Source organism: Parasteatoda tepidariorum, chromosome 9, assembly GCF_043381705.1.
Source record: "Parasteatoda tepidariorum isolate YZ-2023 chromosome 9, CAS_Ptep_4.0, whole genome shotgun sequence".
In the NCBI taxonomy this organism is placed as follows: Eukaryota; Metazoa; Arthropoda; class Arachnida; order Araneae; family Theridiidae; genus Parasteatoda; species Parasteatoda tepidariorum.
In genome coordinates, this window is record NC_092212.1 from 56,619,920 (window position 1) to 56,639,755 (window position 19,836).

General features: G+C 30.6%; 1 protein-coding gene across 1 annotated transcript; it reads left to right on the forward strand.

Annotated features, from left to right (window-relative positions):
* Positions 1 to 8,702: 8,702 nt before the first annotated feature.
* LOC139426376 (delta-latroinsectotoxin-Lt1a-like) lies at positions 8,703 to 15,785 on the forward strand. Its single transcript, XM_071185087.1, has one exon. The coding sequence runs from the start codon at positions 8,767 to 8,769 to the stop codon at positions 12,193 to 12,195; it is 3,429 nt and encodes a 1,142-aa protein (XP_071041188.1). The 5' UTR covers positions 8,703 to 8,766; the 3' UTR covers positions 12,196 to 15,785.
* The last annotated feature ends 4,051 nt before the right edge of the window (positions 15,786 to 19,836 follow it).

The window sequence follows — 19,836 nt, forward strand, 5'->3', positions numbered from 1 at the left end:
TCTATTTTAGTATTTTGTCGAAAGCGCTTTTTTTCACGAATTTATATATTACGAATTTATTTGACGATTTTTGATTTATATCACGAATTTATTTGTTTTATTATTGTTATTAGTTATTCATTGAAAAATGAGTCTCAGTCGTGCTGTTACGCTTTTAAGATTTTATACAAAGCACATTTCTAATAGGTTTAACGAATTACATGTCATTTATTTGAATTCAAATTTATTTTAATGACTTAGTATTTACTAAAAAGATGTAATTTATTTTTAAAGAAAAAGTTGTTATATGGATTTGAATGATTGTTTCGAATTCTTAGAATTTTGTGCATTTTCAATGTAACTAAGTTAGTAGCGAGCGAAGCGAGCTTGGTTTGCGAAACAAACCATATAAGATTGCGTTGCAATTTTCGGGGGTTGGCGAGCGTAAGCGAGCAGAGGGCGCAGCCTACTAGTACTAATTAATTAGTGCAGATGATATTTTAAGTTACAAAATCAAACACAAAAATGTACTCTCTGTGAATAAGCATAACTTTTTTTCGACGAATTCAGACTTCAGCTCTCTAAGATATAGGGGTTAGCCACAATCTGGGAAGTATGGCCCTAATAGTATGGTTAGGAGAGCGGCCCAAAGTTTTGATCCCTAAATGTTGGTTTTACTTTTTGCGTATTTCGCCATATCTCGATAATTTTTTAAACGAATTGAAAACTTTTTTCACACAATTATTAAATTCGCTTATTCAGAAATAATTCCATGCAAAAAATATACAATGCATAAAATTTTTATGCATCTCAACGGCAAAAATGGTGGAAACAACTTTACATCAAAACGTTGTAGCGAAACACCATACATGATTCTTGGATCTAAGTGTACAGTGAGCCAAAAACGTGGGCAACCCTGGATAACTTTCGATCTAATGATCGGATCTTTAAATTCATTCTAAGACTCATTCTCGATGCTCGAAACGGTAGCCTCGATTAGATTGATTAATACGTGAAGACGATATCTTATGTTACGAAATCAGACAAAAATTAAAGTACTTTCTCTGAATAAAAATACTTTTTCTTCAACGGATTTGGATTTTTGACCACCAAAATATAGGGGGGAGCTGCAATCTGGGAAATATGGTCCCCATAGTATGGTCAGGATAGCGATTTAATGTTTGAACCCTTTAATGTTAATTTTACTTTTTTGCGTATTTTGCCTCTTGAGAACTTTTTAAGTGAATTGAAAAAATTTTGCAGACAATTATAAATTTCGTTTGTCCAAAGCAAAAAAATAAATTTCCATATTGTTCCAATATCCAAATATTGTTCCATGCAAAAAAATAAATTTCAGTAAATATTTATTATTTTATTAAACAATAGTTGAATAAATTTTGAATTGTAAGGTATACATTTTTTTACTTCTTTTAAAATACGTAATTTTACACGGCAAAATGCAGATTGTAAGCAAAATCCTTTAAGTAGATCCTCAGAAATCGAATTTTAAATATCTGACTTTTTAGAAATTCAATTTCTCAGGAACAATTCAACCGATTTTGCTGAAATGTTGTATTTTGCCATGTAAAATTATATTCTTTCAAATGACGCAAAAAATTGTATACTTCACAATTCAAAATTGTTTTCACCATTCTTAAATAAAATAATAAAAAATAATCAATATTTACTAAAATATATGTTTTACATGGGTTATCTTTGGATAAACGAATTTAATAATTGTTTGCAAAAATTTTTAAATTCACTTAAAAAGTTCTCGAGATATAACGAGATACGTAAGGAGTAAAATTAACTTTAAGGGGTTCAAACTTTGGAGCTCTTTCCAGCCCAAACTATTAGGACCATATTTCCCAGATTGCAGCTAAGACCTATATATTGGGGGTCAGGACCTATATACTAGGGGTCGTAAAAAAGGTATGTTTATTCAGAGGAAATAAGTTTTTGCGTCTGATTTCGTAACTAAAAATATCGTCTGCACTTATTAATTAGCATGGTTGAGGTCACCCCCTTAAGCCATTAACATTAAGTCCTAGTACGTGAAGATCCGATCATTAGATCAAAAGTTATTTAGGTTTGTCAATTTTTTTTTGACGCACTACATACTAAAATGTTCTTTTACACTACTAAGTGTGAATTTGCCACCACCATTTTTGCTATTCAATACCACTAAAACTGATATATACAGCAAGATATGTTACACATAAGCATCAGAAATACGGTATGAAGCAAGAATCATTAATCTAAAATGCATTGACAAATATTTCTTAAAATAAAATTAGCTTGTTTATAAAAAGCTTACTCAGCAAAGAAGGAATACTTATATGAGTTCGAGTTATCAAAGTTTCACGATTCGGAAACCGATGTTAATTAAATCGTGGCTGAGTGGCACAGTTGGTTTGTCGTCGGCCTTCTGCGCCCAAGTCTGCGGTTTGATCCCCGGCCCAGATACCGGATTTTCGGGATGCAGAAAATCCTCAGCGGCCATGTCGTATGATTATGCGGCATGTAAAAGATCCCTGGAGTGCCTTATTGGCTCTTGGCATTTCCGGGTAAATTAATAATTCCTAGTTCAGTTTAGCATCCAAATAGAGTCCAAATTAACATGATCAACGGTATCTCACCCATTGCGGTGGTCCTGAAAGAGTGGATACCACCTCTGGAGAACGCACTAGGTCTGCGCATCGGCAAGACCGATTGTGCAGCTCATTGGAAATTAAAGAAAATATTAATTAAATCTAATTGAATTATTTAATACAATTGGCCGATTTATGTTAATCATCTTGTGAGAACATCTTGTTCTTTATTATACAACTAAAAAAATAATCTCTTTTTATAACAGTTTGCCTATTTTGGAGTTAAACGCTTGGTGTTCACATTCTTTGATTATTATTATTATTATTTTTTAGAATTTTAGGTTCTCTAGTCATATGTTATTTAGCGAAAATGGCTACTCGCAACCACCAAATCGCCCTACGTCTGTAACAGAATTTGAAAGCTTTGACAGAAGTGGACCCACTAAAATGGTAGTGTATTTTTTAAAATAAGTAAAATATTTGCTGCAGTTTTGTACATGCATACCGTTATAGCAACCTCGCGTTATAGCGTCAATTATTTCTAACACCACAGAAATCGTTATAACGATGCTTCGATTGCATTTTTATTTAGCCTAGTATTTTTGTATACTTAATTTATTGTATCCACCGTATACTTAAACTGTCTGAAAAGTAATAACGCATACATATTGATACATTTATTACCAAATGTTCTTAATAGAACATATAATATTACTATGCAATTGAAAGATTTTTAATTATTTCAACACAATATTTGTTTTTTAATATTTTTTTTGTAGGAAATATTTTTGACAGCTCAGGTAATTCTAACAGGTGGTAATGGAACTTCTTGACATTGAATAACGAAAATTAATCTTTATACCTTCATTTATACCTTCATTATTTCACGTATATCAATTTCCCAGTGATGTTGGCACATTAAAAGGAAAGTGCTTAAGATATTTATTTTGGTTATTTTAAGCAAGAAATGTTATCATTAATTTCTTTAAATTTATTAAACATTTTATTTCAACGTTACTGAATATTTTTATAAAATGAATTCTGTCTTTTATGTAGCAAGGGATTAAATTGTTGAATTAATTATTAAATTATTGCTTGTTAATTATTTTATTGATTGCTTAATTGTTTGTGAAGTGGTTGACAGAATGGACTGCGTTAGAATCTATAATAGTTTCCATTCCTATTCTCTTGCGAATTTGAAATAATAAATGATTAGAGACAAAATATAGCCACAAAGTCTTATAACCAGAGACAAAACCAAGTTCAGTATATTTTGGGAGGAAAAAATTAGTAAATATGAAAAGTAATATTTTTCTTACAAATTTTGCCAAAAAATAGTGATTTTGAAGCAGACTGAATCCTGGAAACCCTAGTAACAGTCACACAACAAACAATATTTTCAAAAATGCTTCATAAAGAAACATGTTCAGACACACAAGTGGTTTTAAATTTAAGAAAACATAGATGAAAGCTTCCAAAATTTTACCGAATAACTACAAACAATGCAATTTTTTTAATATATTTAGATCAAAATTAATTGCAAGCGCAATAATCCACACAGAACAAAACTTAATGTGTACATTTCAGAAGCTTTAGCTGTTAACTCTTAAAAATTAATATTTTAAGGGTAAAATTTAAACAAATACTGGGCTATAACTTGGAAATAGAGGAAACTGCCATTCTATGGAATACACCACGTTTTTGAATTGTTTTTGAGTTTTTTTAATGGCTTTTAAAATAAGTGATTTGATGAATTTTTAAGTGACAATGTATAGAGCATTTTTAAAAATAAATAAATATTTATCCTTATAAAAAGTTCTTTCCTGATGTTTCAAATGCAGCAAAAATATTTCTGACATCATTCTAAACTCATTTGCTTTTAGGAAGTAAATTTCGGTTTATCCAGGTTCTCTGCCTCACCCAGTATTTGGACGAAAAATATATTAGGAAAAGTTTTTGAAGCATAAAATAAAATAGTAAAATTAATATTAAATTTTAAACATTAACACATTAAAGTTAAATATTAAACATAATAAAGTTATATTAAAAATTGTTTATCCGGGTTTTCTGCCGTGCCCCGTATTTGGACGAAAAATATGTTAGGAAAATTTTTGAAACATAAAGTAAAATTAGTATTAAGTTTTAAACTTTAACATAATAAAGTCAAATATTAAACATAATAAATTTATATAAAAATTGTTTGTCCGGGTTTTTTGGTCGAAACTTGTATTTGAACGAAGCTTATATTTGGGAAAGTTACTCAAAGTAAAACTGGTATTAAATTTTAAAAATTAAGCAGTGTGAAACAGAAAATGATACCGGGTAATCTTTACATTGGAAGAAATCAAAGAATTACTTGAAGTCTGTTTCCCACAGAAACAATTAAGAAGCATTTATTTTTTAATCTTTTTCGAAATAAATTTCTTTTCAATAGATCTAGGAAACTGCACCCCTCTTCACTTCGCTCATCAACCCCGAATGTTAAATTCGCCTTCATCATTGTTTTTCGCTTAAAACAGGTCAAACAAAACAAAAGCAAAGAACATTCTGAAAATAAATAAAAGAATTATTATATTTTTATATAAAAGCAGTAAATAATCACGAAAATTGAAAAAATAGCCTCCATAAAAAGATGCATAAACAGTCACCCTAGTTTGATGTATACAAGTTTAATATCTTTAAAAGAATGGAAAAAATTTAAAAGCCGTTTTCCCTCCGTTAGAACTGAGATATTTATTAGGAAAATAAATAAATAACCGTCATCTAACTCTTATCAATCAATTAAATAAACCGCCAATATGTACCGCAATAACCCAGGTTCGAATCCTGGTCACGGCACCAATTCTGTACCGTTACCTTTCAAACTTTGGCAAGGCTGTGATTTATTAATTGAATTTTGGTAACGGTTACCCAGGTTCACAAATAGACACTTGACNTGATGGCATGTCTTCGGATCATCCTCCGGGATGTTTCCCAGACCGTCGCCAATAGCCCATTGTGCAGCTCTAGTGCGACGTAAATTAACAACAACAACAACAACAATAATCATCTTGTGAGAACATGATTATCTTTATTATACAACTAAAAAATACTCTCTTTTTAAAACAGTTTGCCTATTTTGGAGATAAAATGCTTGGTGTTCACATTCTTCGATTATTTTTATTATTATTTTTTTTTAGAATTTTTGATTCTCTAGTCATATGTTATTTAGCGAAAATGGCTATACTCGCAACCTCCAAATCGCCCTATGTCTGTAACAGAATTTGAAAGCTTTGACAGAAGTGAACCCACTAAAATGGAAGTGTATTTTTTAAAATAAGTGCAATATTTGTGAATATTTGCTACAGTTTTGTGCATGCAACCGTTATAGCGACCTCTCGTTATAGCGTCAATTTTTCTTAACACCACGGAAATCGTTATAACGATGCTTCGACTGCATTTTTATTTTGCCTAGTATTTTTGTATACTTAATTTATTGTATCCACCGTATACTTAAACTGTCTGAAAAGTGATAACGCATACATATTGATACATTTATTACCAAATGCTTTTAATAGAACATAAAATATTACTACTTTGCAATTGAAAGATTTTTAATTTCTTCGGCACAGTATTCGTTTTTTAGTATTTTGTTTCGTAGGAAATGTTTTTGACAGCTCAGGTAATTGTAACAGGTGGTAATGGAACTTCTTGACATAGAATAACGAAAATTAATCTTTATACTTTCTTTTTTTACGTTATTTCACGTATATCAATTTCCCAGTGATGTTGGCACTTTAAAAGGAAAGTGTTTAAGATATTTATTTTGGTATTTTTCTATGATTTTAAGAAGGAAATGTTATCATTAATTTCTTTAAATTTATTAAACATTTTATTCCTACGTTACTGAATATTTTTATAAAATGAATTCTATCTATTATTGTAGCAAGGGATTAAATTGTTGAATTAATTATTGGATTGTTGTTTATTAATTATTTTATTGACTGTTTAATTGTTTGTGAACTGGTTAATCAAATAGACTGCGTTAGAATCTATAACAGTTCATTCCTATTCTCTTGCGAATTGAAATAATAAGTGATTAGAAACAAAATATAACCAGATAATATTATAACCAAAGACAAAACCAAGTTAAGTATAATTTGGGAGGAAAAAAATGAGTAAATATGAAAAGTGATATTATAATTTATCAATGCTCATTATATGGACAGAGCTCAGCACACAATTAAAATAAGAGGACATGAAATATCAGCTCTGAAAGTTTAAAAAAAAATATCTCCACTATTTTCAAGAAAAATGTTAACGATAGTGCGAAATCGTTCAATTACTCTCTACACAAAAGTCTGGTTTCTCTAAAGCAATCGTTTCAGTAGGATAAATTACGTAGATTCGCTACGTAGAATTACGTAGAATCGCTATTTCTGAAAATATCAGTAGCTCCTCTGTATCGCTGTAAAAAGGGGGCACTTTAAAATCAATTAAATTTATTTATTAATAATTAAATTATTATTCTTAATTAAAGAAACACAGCTAATTATGTAAAGATCGAAAATAACAATTGGGTAACTGCATTCAAGAAGAATGCAGGGGCCTACACATGTGACCTATGATGCCAGCGCCAGTTGATCGCTCATAAGCAAATTGGCATGTTGAAATAAGCAAGTTGAATAATTGGCAAGTTGAAATAAGTTTCTCTACATAAGTTAGACTGCTGATTAACGTGAAATTAATTAAATATAGCGCTGTATCGCACATCGAATTTGCTGAAATATATTTCCTTCTCGCCTACGTCTTTTACTTAACTAAGATTTGTTATTTATTTATCTATTTATTTATGTATTTTATTTCGTGAAACCTGGGAAATTCAATGCATAAAAAGTTATGTTCTACGTGGCTTCGTGCCTGTCTTTATTTGTAAGTAAGAATTATATAGTGATAGAATGTAGAATGTACTAAATGCTTATTACGTACACGCAAGAGAATTGAATCCTGACAGGCTTGACTTGCTCAAAAGAGACCGGAAAGAGTTGTGGCTAACGTAAACAGATGCCACGTTTTAACAACCAATCAGTATCGAGATACCGCACTACGTCACTCGCAGGTATCCCATCGCTATACGAAACCAATGAAAGGGGAAAGAAAAACTCGGAGTCAACCACAAGTTCAGGTTACAATCAGGTGACTTCATCTTGTCCATGGCTCAAGGATAATTGTACACTCTCTACCCGACTATTAAAATATCCAAAATACATCGTATTTTGTAATAAGATCTATAATATGTAGTTCCAGAATCTTTACCAAAATAAGGTAAATAAAAATAAAAAATCTATGTACATTAGTGATCACAAACTAATATTTAAATGCGTTTAAGACAAAACGCTATTGATATCCACTAAAGAACGCCGCACAGAAAACTTCGAAACCTTTTCAATTGACGATACAAAATGGCGATAAGTTGAAATATATTATTTTAGAAACACCAAAATTAATTAGGCAATAGAGAGTGGTTCTAATGTTTCTCTTTCCACTTTTATTGATGTTTTGGCTTCTTCAGCGCTTAAATACTGATAGGTAACTTCCAACGTGTATACTTTTCAATTTTGATAAAGTTTCTTAAAATAAATATTATGGACGTACATTGCAGAACATCCTAATTAAGAATCAGGTTGATAATCACGATAGTTAACAAAAATATTGATTCACAATTTGACTTACTACAAATAGGAAAACAATTTACTACGAACACAAATAATGAGTTAACTAATAAATGATTTTAAATTTTAAAAAATTGAAGGTTAATATATTTTCGAACAAGAAATGTAATTGTAAACCATTTCACTGCATGCAATTCAAACGCAATTATTTTCAAGATTGACACAAATAGAATTTAAAAGAAATTAATGCCACACATGCGAAAATTGTATTTCATACTCCACTCTAATATTAATATAAATCTCATTAATATCAATACTTGGAAAAATGTGATATCTGTCGCGCATAAGAATGCACAATGGGTTTTAGTTCCACTAAAAATTTTCCTTTTTTGAATACCGTGACATGTGTCATTTTTAATTTACTATACACATGTGGCACAAAACTATATATATACTATTTCAAACGGTGGAATATAGTGACTTGGAGTCAGGTAAAAATAGCGGGTGATAGTCAGGTAAGCTAATTCTTCTACTAAAGTATCAACATGCATGTTAGCCAAATGGTTGTAGCTTTAGCTGTTGCTAAAAGAGACGCCGATCTCGATGCCGAGTTTGAGGAATCTATGGAAGAAATAGAGTCTATGAAAAAGAAATGCAAGGCTTTAGAGTACGCTACTCATACAACGGGACTCGTTACCAACCTTATTGGTGACATTCCAGACATTCCATTAGTGACCGAAACAGTCCAAGTAGTTGCATCAGGGGTTGCTGCAGTAGCCCACGTTGCTGAGTATGGAATGAATATAGCCTCAACAGCAATGGAATGCGATGATTGGAATTTCGAAGAAGTAAAGGCGATCATGGAAAAAAGATTCAGTGAGATTGATAGAAAACTAGATAAAATGACAGAAGCGATGGAGCGAGTAACGGAGATGGCCACTAAAACCTACGATGCTGTTGAAAAAACTAGGGAAGAAATGAATTGGGGATTTAAAAACATACTGACAACGCTTAAAAATCGCGAGGTACTACCTATACTGAAAAGAATGAATAAATTTTCGCGATACTTTGAGGAAATGAGAAACGAATTGAGCAAACTACCAGAAAACCAATTCATATTCAGGTTGACGAAAAAAGACAACATTCTTGATTATTTGAAAATTGCAAGAAAACCTGAAGGTCTGCACTCCGATTTACTTGAGCTCATGGATAAAAATTATAATTACGCTATTCCTACTGATGCAAAGGATTCTAAAGCATTTCAAGCACTTTATGCCTTATTTTACGGTACGCAAACGTATGCAGCAGTAATGTTTTTTCTCCTAAAACAACATGCCTATTTAGCGGATTACTATTATCAAGACGGCCAAGATAAAAAATTTAACGAACAATTTGAAATCATGGTAGCTACATTTAATGAATTTAAAACATCCCTTACTGGAAGCCATGGTGTAATTAACGAAGTCGTTAAATCAGTAGATGAAGTAAAAAACAAAGATTTCATTAAAGATGTTAAGAATGAGTTATACGAAGATATTTCTCGAAGAGGAAGTATCCTAAATGAACTGAAATCCAAAATTACAGGAATGGAATTGAATATTATAGAAGATACACCAGAACCCGTATTTGATTATGACTTTACTGAACCAGTCATTCCCTCTAACTATTTGGACTGGGAGGACAAATCTAAAATACGATACGCTGTGCAGTTTAAAAGTACGGACGGTACCTATTCTAGATTCAGCCAGTGGATGGAACCTATAAAGGTAGACGGAAAAGCAAACCCAACAATTAAAGTCCATAGAGACGAACGTGAAAGATCAAGGCTTGTTTTCCGAAAAATTAACGATGGAAAACCTCAATTAATAGGAGTTTTAACAAAATCTCAGGTAGAATTTCGAGATGTTGATCGAGATCTTTACGAAGCTTCAAGAGCTAAGGATCAAAGTAAAGGATTAGAATGTATCCCTAAGTTAATCGAGGCAGGTGCTTATATAAGTGCAAGATTTGAAATGAATAGATGCGTTATGCACGGCGCAGCTGAGAGTGGAAATGCAAAAATTGCGTTGCGGTACCTTATAGATGACAGAATAGGAGAGATTCTGGATGCAAAAGATGACAATGGTTTTACTCCAATGCATGTTGCTGCGAGTACTAGGAATGCTGGTTTTGTGAAGTTTTTAGGCGACCGAAACGCAGACGTAAATGCCCAGACAGCAGAAGGATTAACACCACTACATATTGCTGCGAAGAACGGCTTCTACATCTCAGCTCAAAATTTACTTGCTTATGAAAGAACTGAAATCAATAAACCAGAAAAATCTGGTTATACACCTTTACATTACGCTGTACGTGGTACAGCAAAAACCATTAAACTTTTGCTTGCTGATGAACGGATTGAAGTAAATGCCCTATCTGATTTTGGTCTGACACCTTTTCACTTGGCTGTCATGAAAGGTAACCGAGAAATTTGTGATGCTTTATTAAGCAGTGGGAAAGTCGAAGTGAATACTGGAAACAGAGATGGCATGACTCCTTTGCATTTTGCAGCTTTAGAAGGGAATGCAGACATGATTCAGTACCTTCTTTCAGGGAAGAAAGAAGTCGAGAGAGTAAACCCTAATGCCGCTACCCCGGCTAGTAATTGGACACCACTTTATTTTGCTATTTATTTTAAGCAAAAAGATGCTGCACTTGAACTTCTCAAAAGTAACAATGTTGATATCAGTATATCTTCTAAAGAAAATGTATCACCCCTTCAACTTTCAATTGCAAACGGGATAACAGAAGTGTTCGATGAATTGTTGAAAAAGAATCCTAATCTGGAGGCAACGTCAAACGAAGGTCTTACTGCTCTTCATGTCGCTGCCTTACGTCCGGAGACTGTTTTTACTTCAAAGTTACTTGACAAAAACGTTAATATAAACTCAGTGTCCAAAGATGGCTCGACTCCTTTACATTTAGCATCGAAGGCTGATAAGAAAGATCAGATATCCTTTTTAATAAGCAAAGGAGCTAATATGAAATTATATGATAATCAGAATTTCTTACCAATACAGTATTCAATTAAAAATATTAATTTGCAAGCAATGAGAGAAGCTATAAGTCAAGATCCAAGTATAGTTGATGGACATACTCAAGAAGGGCGAGATGTATGGATGTACTGTCTTCAGTTTATCATCGGAGCCGTCAGCCATTATCGAAGGAACCAAGATTCAAATGAGTATCGAAAATACAAAGACTTAGAACCATTCGAGGTTTATAATAAATTGGGTTATTACGATTTACTAAGAATCGTAGTTAATAATTCGTCGACGGAAGCTTATGTTCAAGCAACAATGGATATTGCTGATCGAACTGCTAGAGTGTGCATAGAAAAAGAAAAAAACCCTGATGCCGAACCATGCTTACTTATGGATGTTCGCTCAAAGCGTAACATTGAAGCTGTTGATTCAAAAGCCTATCTGTATCCAAAAATACGTCCAATAAAGGAAACTATTCACAATCTCATCGAAACGAAACTATCCAATAGCAGTAGCTCTTTTCCAAATGCAAAGAGCTCATTGGTTCAAAGTATGGATGCTAATGGAATATTGCTTCTGGTGGATCTTCTTGTTAGAAAACTCACAAATGAGAAGTATAATATGAAATTGAAAGCTCCGATGTCTGCATTAGAATCTCAAGTCACCGCATTGGAAATTGTGGAAAAAGTTAGTAATTTTGTAGACAGCGTTAGTGATGTGAAAGCAGAAGAGTTAATCGATCTTGCAAAATTGCACTCAGATGTATACAAATCCATAGAAGGTGGAAATAGCAATATGATTCTCAGTCTTCTGTGTGACCAGTTGAGGAGTATTGTAGATCCTGAGAGCCTGGAGGAATTCCTTTCAGATCTTGTTTCCGATGTTCCAGGGGGCCAGGATGCTTTTAAGACCGTAAAAGAATATTGCTTGTCTGAAACTAAAAGCGAATGATGTTTTCTTTCGAAATCGTTTCCTTAATTTTCTGTTTCCCAGGGTAAAACTAAAATTTCACACCCACTATTTTAATTAATGCATGCTTTCCTTTTCTCTAAAGTAAAGTAACTAATGTTACCAAAGCACTAAACAGTATATGCATTTTCAAAAAAATATTCCATATGTAACATTTCTTATGAAATTTTTATGGGCAAATATTTATGAAACAATTTTGTCAATTTTTATTAATTAATGAAATAATTAAACTTTAAGCTAACATAATAGTTTTTCTTTGTTGCGTACAATAAACACATCCTCTCAGAAAATACTAACACTAAAAATACACAAATTAAGAATATGCTTATTGATAAAATATGCATTAAGTAAATGTTTGTCAACACTAACTATAGAAAATTTTCTGAATGATTCAATTGATTGTGGTTGAACAATAGCTATTTTTGGTGCACTTTTCAAAAATATAACAATTAATATCATTATAACAATTTATTTTCTAAATAAAATCGTACAAGCAATCGTTTGACATTTATTTTTTCCCTGGAGGACGCACTAGGGTAATGAAATGATTCAAAATTAAATTCAAACATAAGACTGCTAATAAACGTTATACTTTTAATATAGAAAATAAAATTTTTAAGTCATAAATATAGTCATAATAACTTAATAACATAATATAATTCAGTCATAAATATTTATTTCTTAATTATTTAAGACTTTTTACCTTCTTTTTTCACAAAATTTTTGTAAAACATGAGAATATAAATCATTAAGTATACTATTATCAGTATACTGAAGTAAATATTATTACTAGTACACTATTAGAATTATAAAATAGACTATTAAATCATCATTAAGTTTTACACGATGCAATTGATTTGATGCCCATATGAATGCATATAATGATTTTCATTTATATTTTGTTTCCTTGGATATAACTAGAGCATAATGAAATTAAATATTTCTTACAAACAGAATTTGAACACAAATTTAAGATTCTAGTAGTTCCCGATTTTTTCGGGAAATAAACTTCCATTTTTGAGCAGTTTTTAACTTCTCCTTTGGTGACTCCAGGCAATGACTATAATATATTATGAATTTGTAATTCATGATTCAAACTCTGATTATTCTAGCAGAAGAAGCTGGAAATACCATAAATTTATTTATAAAACACAGATTGGAATTGGGAAAAAAGGATAAACAAGTTGCTAGTTTTTAAAGTAAACAGAACTTCTGGAATACGTAAAATGACCCCCGCGTGTCTTGCCGGATAAATAGTATCTTAAGACTTTTTTTTGAAGGCTCCACCGTCATATGAAATTATGCTTTTTTTGCGAATAATATGCTATTTTATAACTTCTGCGAGTTTATAACAGTTACTCAAGACTGCTAGGTCAAATGCAGCTTATCTACAGTCGGCGCTGTCTTTGCTTATTCTGAAAATGGTGCAAAATTGCGCAATATGGAGAATAGCCACAGTTTCGTGAAAATGTATATATTTTTGAAATGTTATATAAGTCTTGTATAAATTTTTTATTCAAAAACTTACTCCAATGATGCATTATCTGGACTCATAAAAAGCTGCAAAAAATGAGAATAAGGCGTTACTTTTGATAATTTTAATCGAGGTGGAAAAATGTCGTCTAACTAGGGATTTTTTAAAAAAAGTTTAGTTATTTTTAATATAAGTAAGCCCAGATAATTCTTTATGGCAAGATGGTACATACAGTTTAAAATTGTTCCAATTTTAAAACTCCTAAACTGTGACTTTTTTTTTATTTTCCTTGGTGAAAGTACTTCGAAAAACCATGTTGAATGTGGTTCTTGAACTGCAAAATTTATTTTCCGCGCATTGGGCGAAATTTCTGCAATTCTAATTCCACCTCAAGTTTACATTTTCATAATTTATATCTACGAAACCAAAGTAGAATAGACAAAATTCTTAACATAAATTATTTAATAACGAAAATAACTAACGACATAAAAAAATTTTAGATTGATTACGAATAGAACATCGGTACTTTCCTTTTTAGATTAAGGCTCATATATAATGAAGAAGTGCAATACTCCTACATTGGAAAATTAGCATGTACTTAAACAATTTTTTGTCACTTTTTAGATGGAATACCATTATTAGACAAATTACTTTTACCTTGCACTTTTTTCTGCTAAAAATTATATTTTGCTGCTTTTGCAAATACTATAAAAAATATGCAAATACTTTACTTGATTTCTAACAAAATTTGATAAGACAGTGATAGAAGAAATAGATATTTTTTTAGCAAATAGTTATGCTGTACTTATCTTTTTGATCAGAAATATATGGAAAAAATATTTTTAAAAAAACTCTTACAATTTGTTGAATTTTGCGATTATAGTATCATAAAAACATACAACAAAACTTTAACTATAGTAATAAAGTTGCTGCTGTGTTAATGAAATGTTTTAAAAATATTTTCTACGTACATTTATTAATTTTATTTATTTGAAGCTAGTTTGTAAAGATTACAATTGAGCTATAAAAATATAAATTCATCTATCCTGCTGCTTTCGTAAGTAACATAAGAAAATGCAAATACTTTACTAGATTTCTAACATAAATTTTATGAGGCAGTAATAGAAGAAATAGACATTTTTTATAACTTATATTTAATCTATTCTTATCTATCTTTAACAGAAATGTACGGAAAAAATATTTCCTAAACAAACAATTTCAATCTGTTTAAATTTATGATTCTAATATTATAAAAACATTCAATAAAGCTTTCATTATTACCGTTTAAGTCCTATGTTGTTACTGTTTATATAAATTTTTTGAAAATATTTTACATTTACCTTTATAAGTTTTGTTTATTTGAAACTAGTTTACAAAAATTTAAATTGTCTTCTGAAAAATATAAATATTTTCATTGTACTAAATAACCAAGAACTAAAAATTTTTAAAAGCAGTCATGCTCAAAAATGTATAATAGCTTCTATTAAATACTTTATTATCCATGAAAATATTTGAATTGTATTATCTATGAAATATATCATTATAGCAGTTTATGGACCATTTTTAAGATTCTGTCTTTGTTATGTTTCAAATAAGAATGAACTTTAAACTATGTAGTTGTAGATGACACAACTTGTAGATGACACAAAGATGTTTGTGAAAGAAAATTGCTACTAATTATTGGAAGTTTAGTCACTATTTCACCAGTATTCTAGAGTTTGTAATGTCGTGGATTGATGTTTAATTTCTAATGAAAACACGAATTAATTACGCGTCTCAAGAAAAAAAGGGGTGCATTGCTATAAACTTGACTGTCGTATTAAGAAAATAAATATCTTGTAAATTCGAATAGTTTCATTGTCTTAACGTCTTTATGACGTGTTTTACTATGTCAGCATTTTCAATTAGTCATGACATAACTTTCATATTTATCCATTTATAGGAATTTAAAAGCATAATTTAATACTTGTGTAAAATTTAACTTTTTTAAATATTTGGAAGGAAATTGTCTTATGGAACTCATATAGTGCATGGTGTTCTACTGTGATCTTTGCTTTTAGAATATTTATCAAAAATGAAATAAAAAATTTGCACTTGAGTCACTGTGAATTTGCTTTCAAGAACGAAACAATAAAAACAGTTCAGTTTGATAAAAACAGTTCAATGAGACAAATCCAGACTATTCTTTTATTTCAATTCGTAAATGATCTTACTTACTCGATGATATTAATCTTTCTAAAATTGGATTCTTGGATTTAAAAAGATCCAGAGATTTAATAAGCGTCGAAACAGACTAATGCAACCAAAAATTATCTTGTTGCAAAATATCTCATGAAAGATGAGCTTTGGAAAAAATTGCGTTAAGTGACACTTAAGTAAATGTGAATACATTATTAAGTATAGGAATATCTAGAAGTTGCTCACAGAATATCTGTATGGAGTTACTTTTTGTTACCCTGTTCAACTGTAATTGCCGAAATTCGTTTTAAGAAGAACAAATATCGCTAACTATTGTTGAATAGTAGGAAAAAGTAAAATCTAAGATAGGGAATGTTAGTTACTACATATTTAATCTATATTATATAAAACGCTAATACGTACGTATGTATGTATCAATAAAACCGATGATATTTCTTTTCTCGCGCTGGCAACAGTTTTCATTTTTAATTGATTGGATTCGGCGCACAAGAGCACGTAGTGAGCAACCAGATAACAATAACCAGAGTGAGCATTATCAGGTTGTTCAATTCAGATTCATGCACTAAAAACATGACAATATTTAATTTGAACTCAGTTAGGAATTAATTAATTAATTGAAGTGAGAATGCTTTAAAAGGCCGCTGTTGAATTGATATTTTTCTACTGGGAGCTACCTAAACGTCTAAAAAACGTTTAAGTGTTTGTATTGAATGCATTGAATTTTTTTATATTTCGCGTTTATTTATGCATTGAATTTTCACGCTTTAAAATGCAGAATATTAGTGAAGCAATATTTGATAATTTATTTTGCTAATATGTTTCTTATTTAGCTAATGTTTTGATTTTTTCACCATGTACAATCTAAATAGCTAATATACTTTTTTAAAAGTTAATAAGAACATTGGTAGAATTCATCTACATAAGTACAATACTATGTCTTTGATGATAAAATACTATGTCTTTGATGATAATATATTATGTCTTTGTGCAAGAACATTGTGTTCAAATTCGACGCAGAATGTACTGATCTTTAACTTTGATTTTCATTGAATTTTGTGTAGAAGACATTTTTTTAGATATTTTGTGGCAAAAAGTAAAATAAGTGCTGAAAATGTTGCAACTTTTTTGTTTGAGAACTAGTTCAAACCAAAAACCTGATTTGATTGCATTAAAACAGAGGTCGCCAAAGTGGTCTATATAGACCCCCAGGGGTCTATGTAACAAAAGCGGAGGTCAATCCAAATCAGAAGGGTCGATTGGGGGTCGAAGAAAAGACAGTTACGCGAATCACATATGCGAATCACACATGCCTAATTGAGTATGTGAAATGTGTGAATTTTTTATAATTGACTTATTACTATCAAATTCTTTATAGAACATAAATTAATAAACGTATATTTATTCGGGTGAAGCAAGTATTTACGTACCAGCCGCACGAACTCTGCACTTCTGATTTATAAGTCAATGTGCTCTTGTCCAAATGTCACGTGTGACGAGCATTGACGTTACAAACGCAAATATCATAATCAGTTTCAGTTATCTTTGCAAACTGTGTTGAATATTTGCAGTGTCATTATTAAAACTTTCATATACATATAGGTCATCTTCAAAAATTGAGCGATGATTTTAAACTGCGCTTTGCTGATTTGGAAAACATTGACATCCCTGATTAGATTATTGTGCACATTTTCTGCTTGAATTGAAAACGTGGGCATCAACCTGAAAGATGAGCTTGCTGAATTATTATCGGATCTTGAAGCAAAGACACTTTTTAAAAATTTAACAATAAGTAAATTTTGGACAAATGTAAATATAATGCAAAAATATGTAAAACTTTATGAAATAGCTCATCCATTTATGATAGCATTTCCAAGTTCCTATATGGTTGAAGCCGGTTTCAGTCACGTAAATTCAATCTTAACTAAGTACAGAAATAAATTAAATGTGGAGTTTCGAGGGAATTTAAGATTAAAATTGACCAATTTTGAACCCAATATAGAGAACCTTGCAAAAAAACACCAGGCACACCCATCTCATTGTTTAAGAAGCAATAAATCTGTAGTTACTTTACTTATTTTTTCACAAAACTATTGTAACTCAATGTACTATTACTTTAATAAATGTTTAAAATCATAAAATAAATGTACAAACACAGTATCTAATAGAGTTTTATTTTAATTAACAGAAAATTACTTTTATGGGGGTCGATAGAAATTTCGAAAAATTATGAAGGGATCGATGATCCAAAAAAGTTTGGCAACCCATGGGTTAAAGATTTAAAACAAAAAAAAATATTATGAAAACACTAATTATACACTAAGTATTCCTGCGATATTATTGTATTTATGGAAAACATATTTAAAACAATTTGTAACTTATCAATCATTTTACAATTAGTGAATAACAAATAAATTAGATTTATTTTTATAATAAGCTGTATACAAAGCAATGCCTAGTCAAGATATGAAATAGAAATAATTAATACAAAAAATGTATAATATATTTTAGAGTTAACTTTATGCACAGTGAATATATAATCGCTTTACCAAAAAACATTCTACAAGCTTTCATTGTAAACAAAAAAATTAAAAATTTAAAAAAAGAAAAGGAAAATAAATTTTAAAAAATGGAGTTACAATTGTAATAAAACAGAGCAAGGTTTCAATTTTCTTTTAATGGAATCCATAGCAAAATAAATATTAATAAAATAAATATTTCGTAGTCTTTTAGATGAATAATTTTTAATTTCAATTCCACGATCTGCTAAAACCTGTTTATCCTTCAGAGATAGAAATGATTTAATCGAAATTGTGGGTTTGGCGGGAAAATCGTGCAGGAGCCAAAGCCTCTTAGTCATAACCAAATGGATAAAACTGGCTAATATTTATTTATTTATTTATTTGGTTTCTGTTAAAAGATATTTTTAAACAGATCTTAGATATTTTCATATCTCTTATTTTAAACCTGCTATCGGTTTCTCTCTCCAAGCTGCTTTGAAATGTTTTTAAGTTTAAAAACAATATATATATTAGGAGGTCGCATAACTATTGTGACAATATTCTAAAAGAATTAGGGGAACATAATCAGGATTAAAATGGCATAGAAACCGTCTCCCAGAAATGACTTCATACGCTGATAGGGACTCTTCCTTATTATACTTATTATAAACTGTTTCTTTTCCTTGTGCTTCTGAACAGGTCTTAATAGGATAGCACCCCGAATCGCGTGCGGTGACATTTCTGGGCATGGGTTCATATGCAATTTTAATTTTGATTGTGTGCCATTACTCCCCTAGAACAGTGTTTCCCAAAGTGTGGTACGTGTACCCCCAAGGGTGCAGGAACAGTTCAGCGGGAGTAAGCGTTCTTATGCGAAATGCCTTGCAACAAATGAAATTTTCAAAAAAAATTCTTTTAAAACAACACTAGCCATGAAAGCTTACGATTACGTATTTTTCTATTGCCTATTTTTTGCAGAGTTAACAGTTAATAATTAGTGGTGTCAACAGCCAGTTGTGATTTTTAATTTTTGTGCAATTTTTTTTATAGTAACAAATACATTCATTTTTTCATTAGTGGTACACAGAGTTAAAAAAATTTAGAAAGTGTCATAAGTTTGGGAAACACTGCCCTAGAACAACTTGTCTCAACATTTATGTGATCCCCTGTTGAAGGAAACATTTTTGCACATTTCGATAAAAATAGTATAAATATATGTCATTTAAAAAGAAATCCATAGTTTTACGAGTAAAAATTATTTTTAAATTTGAAAACCTCTCACCCGAATCAGGCAAGATGCAAGATCAGTATAAATTCAACGAAAATAATGCTCCCTAGTGTAATTTATATAGGTCATACAAAAATGCAACACGGCTTAGCAATGAATATTTAAAGTTTTGTAATTTAAAGAAGGAACAAGATGAACAACGGAAAATGTCATTTTACTAAAAT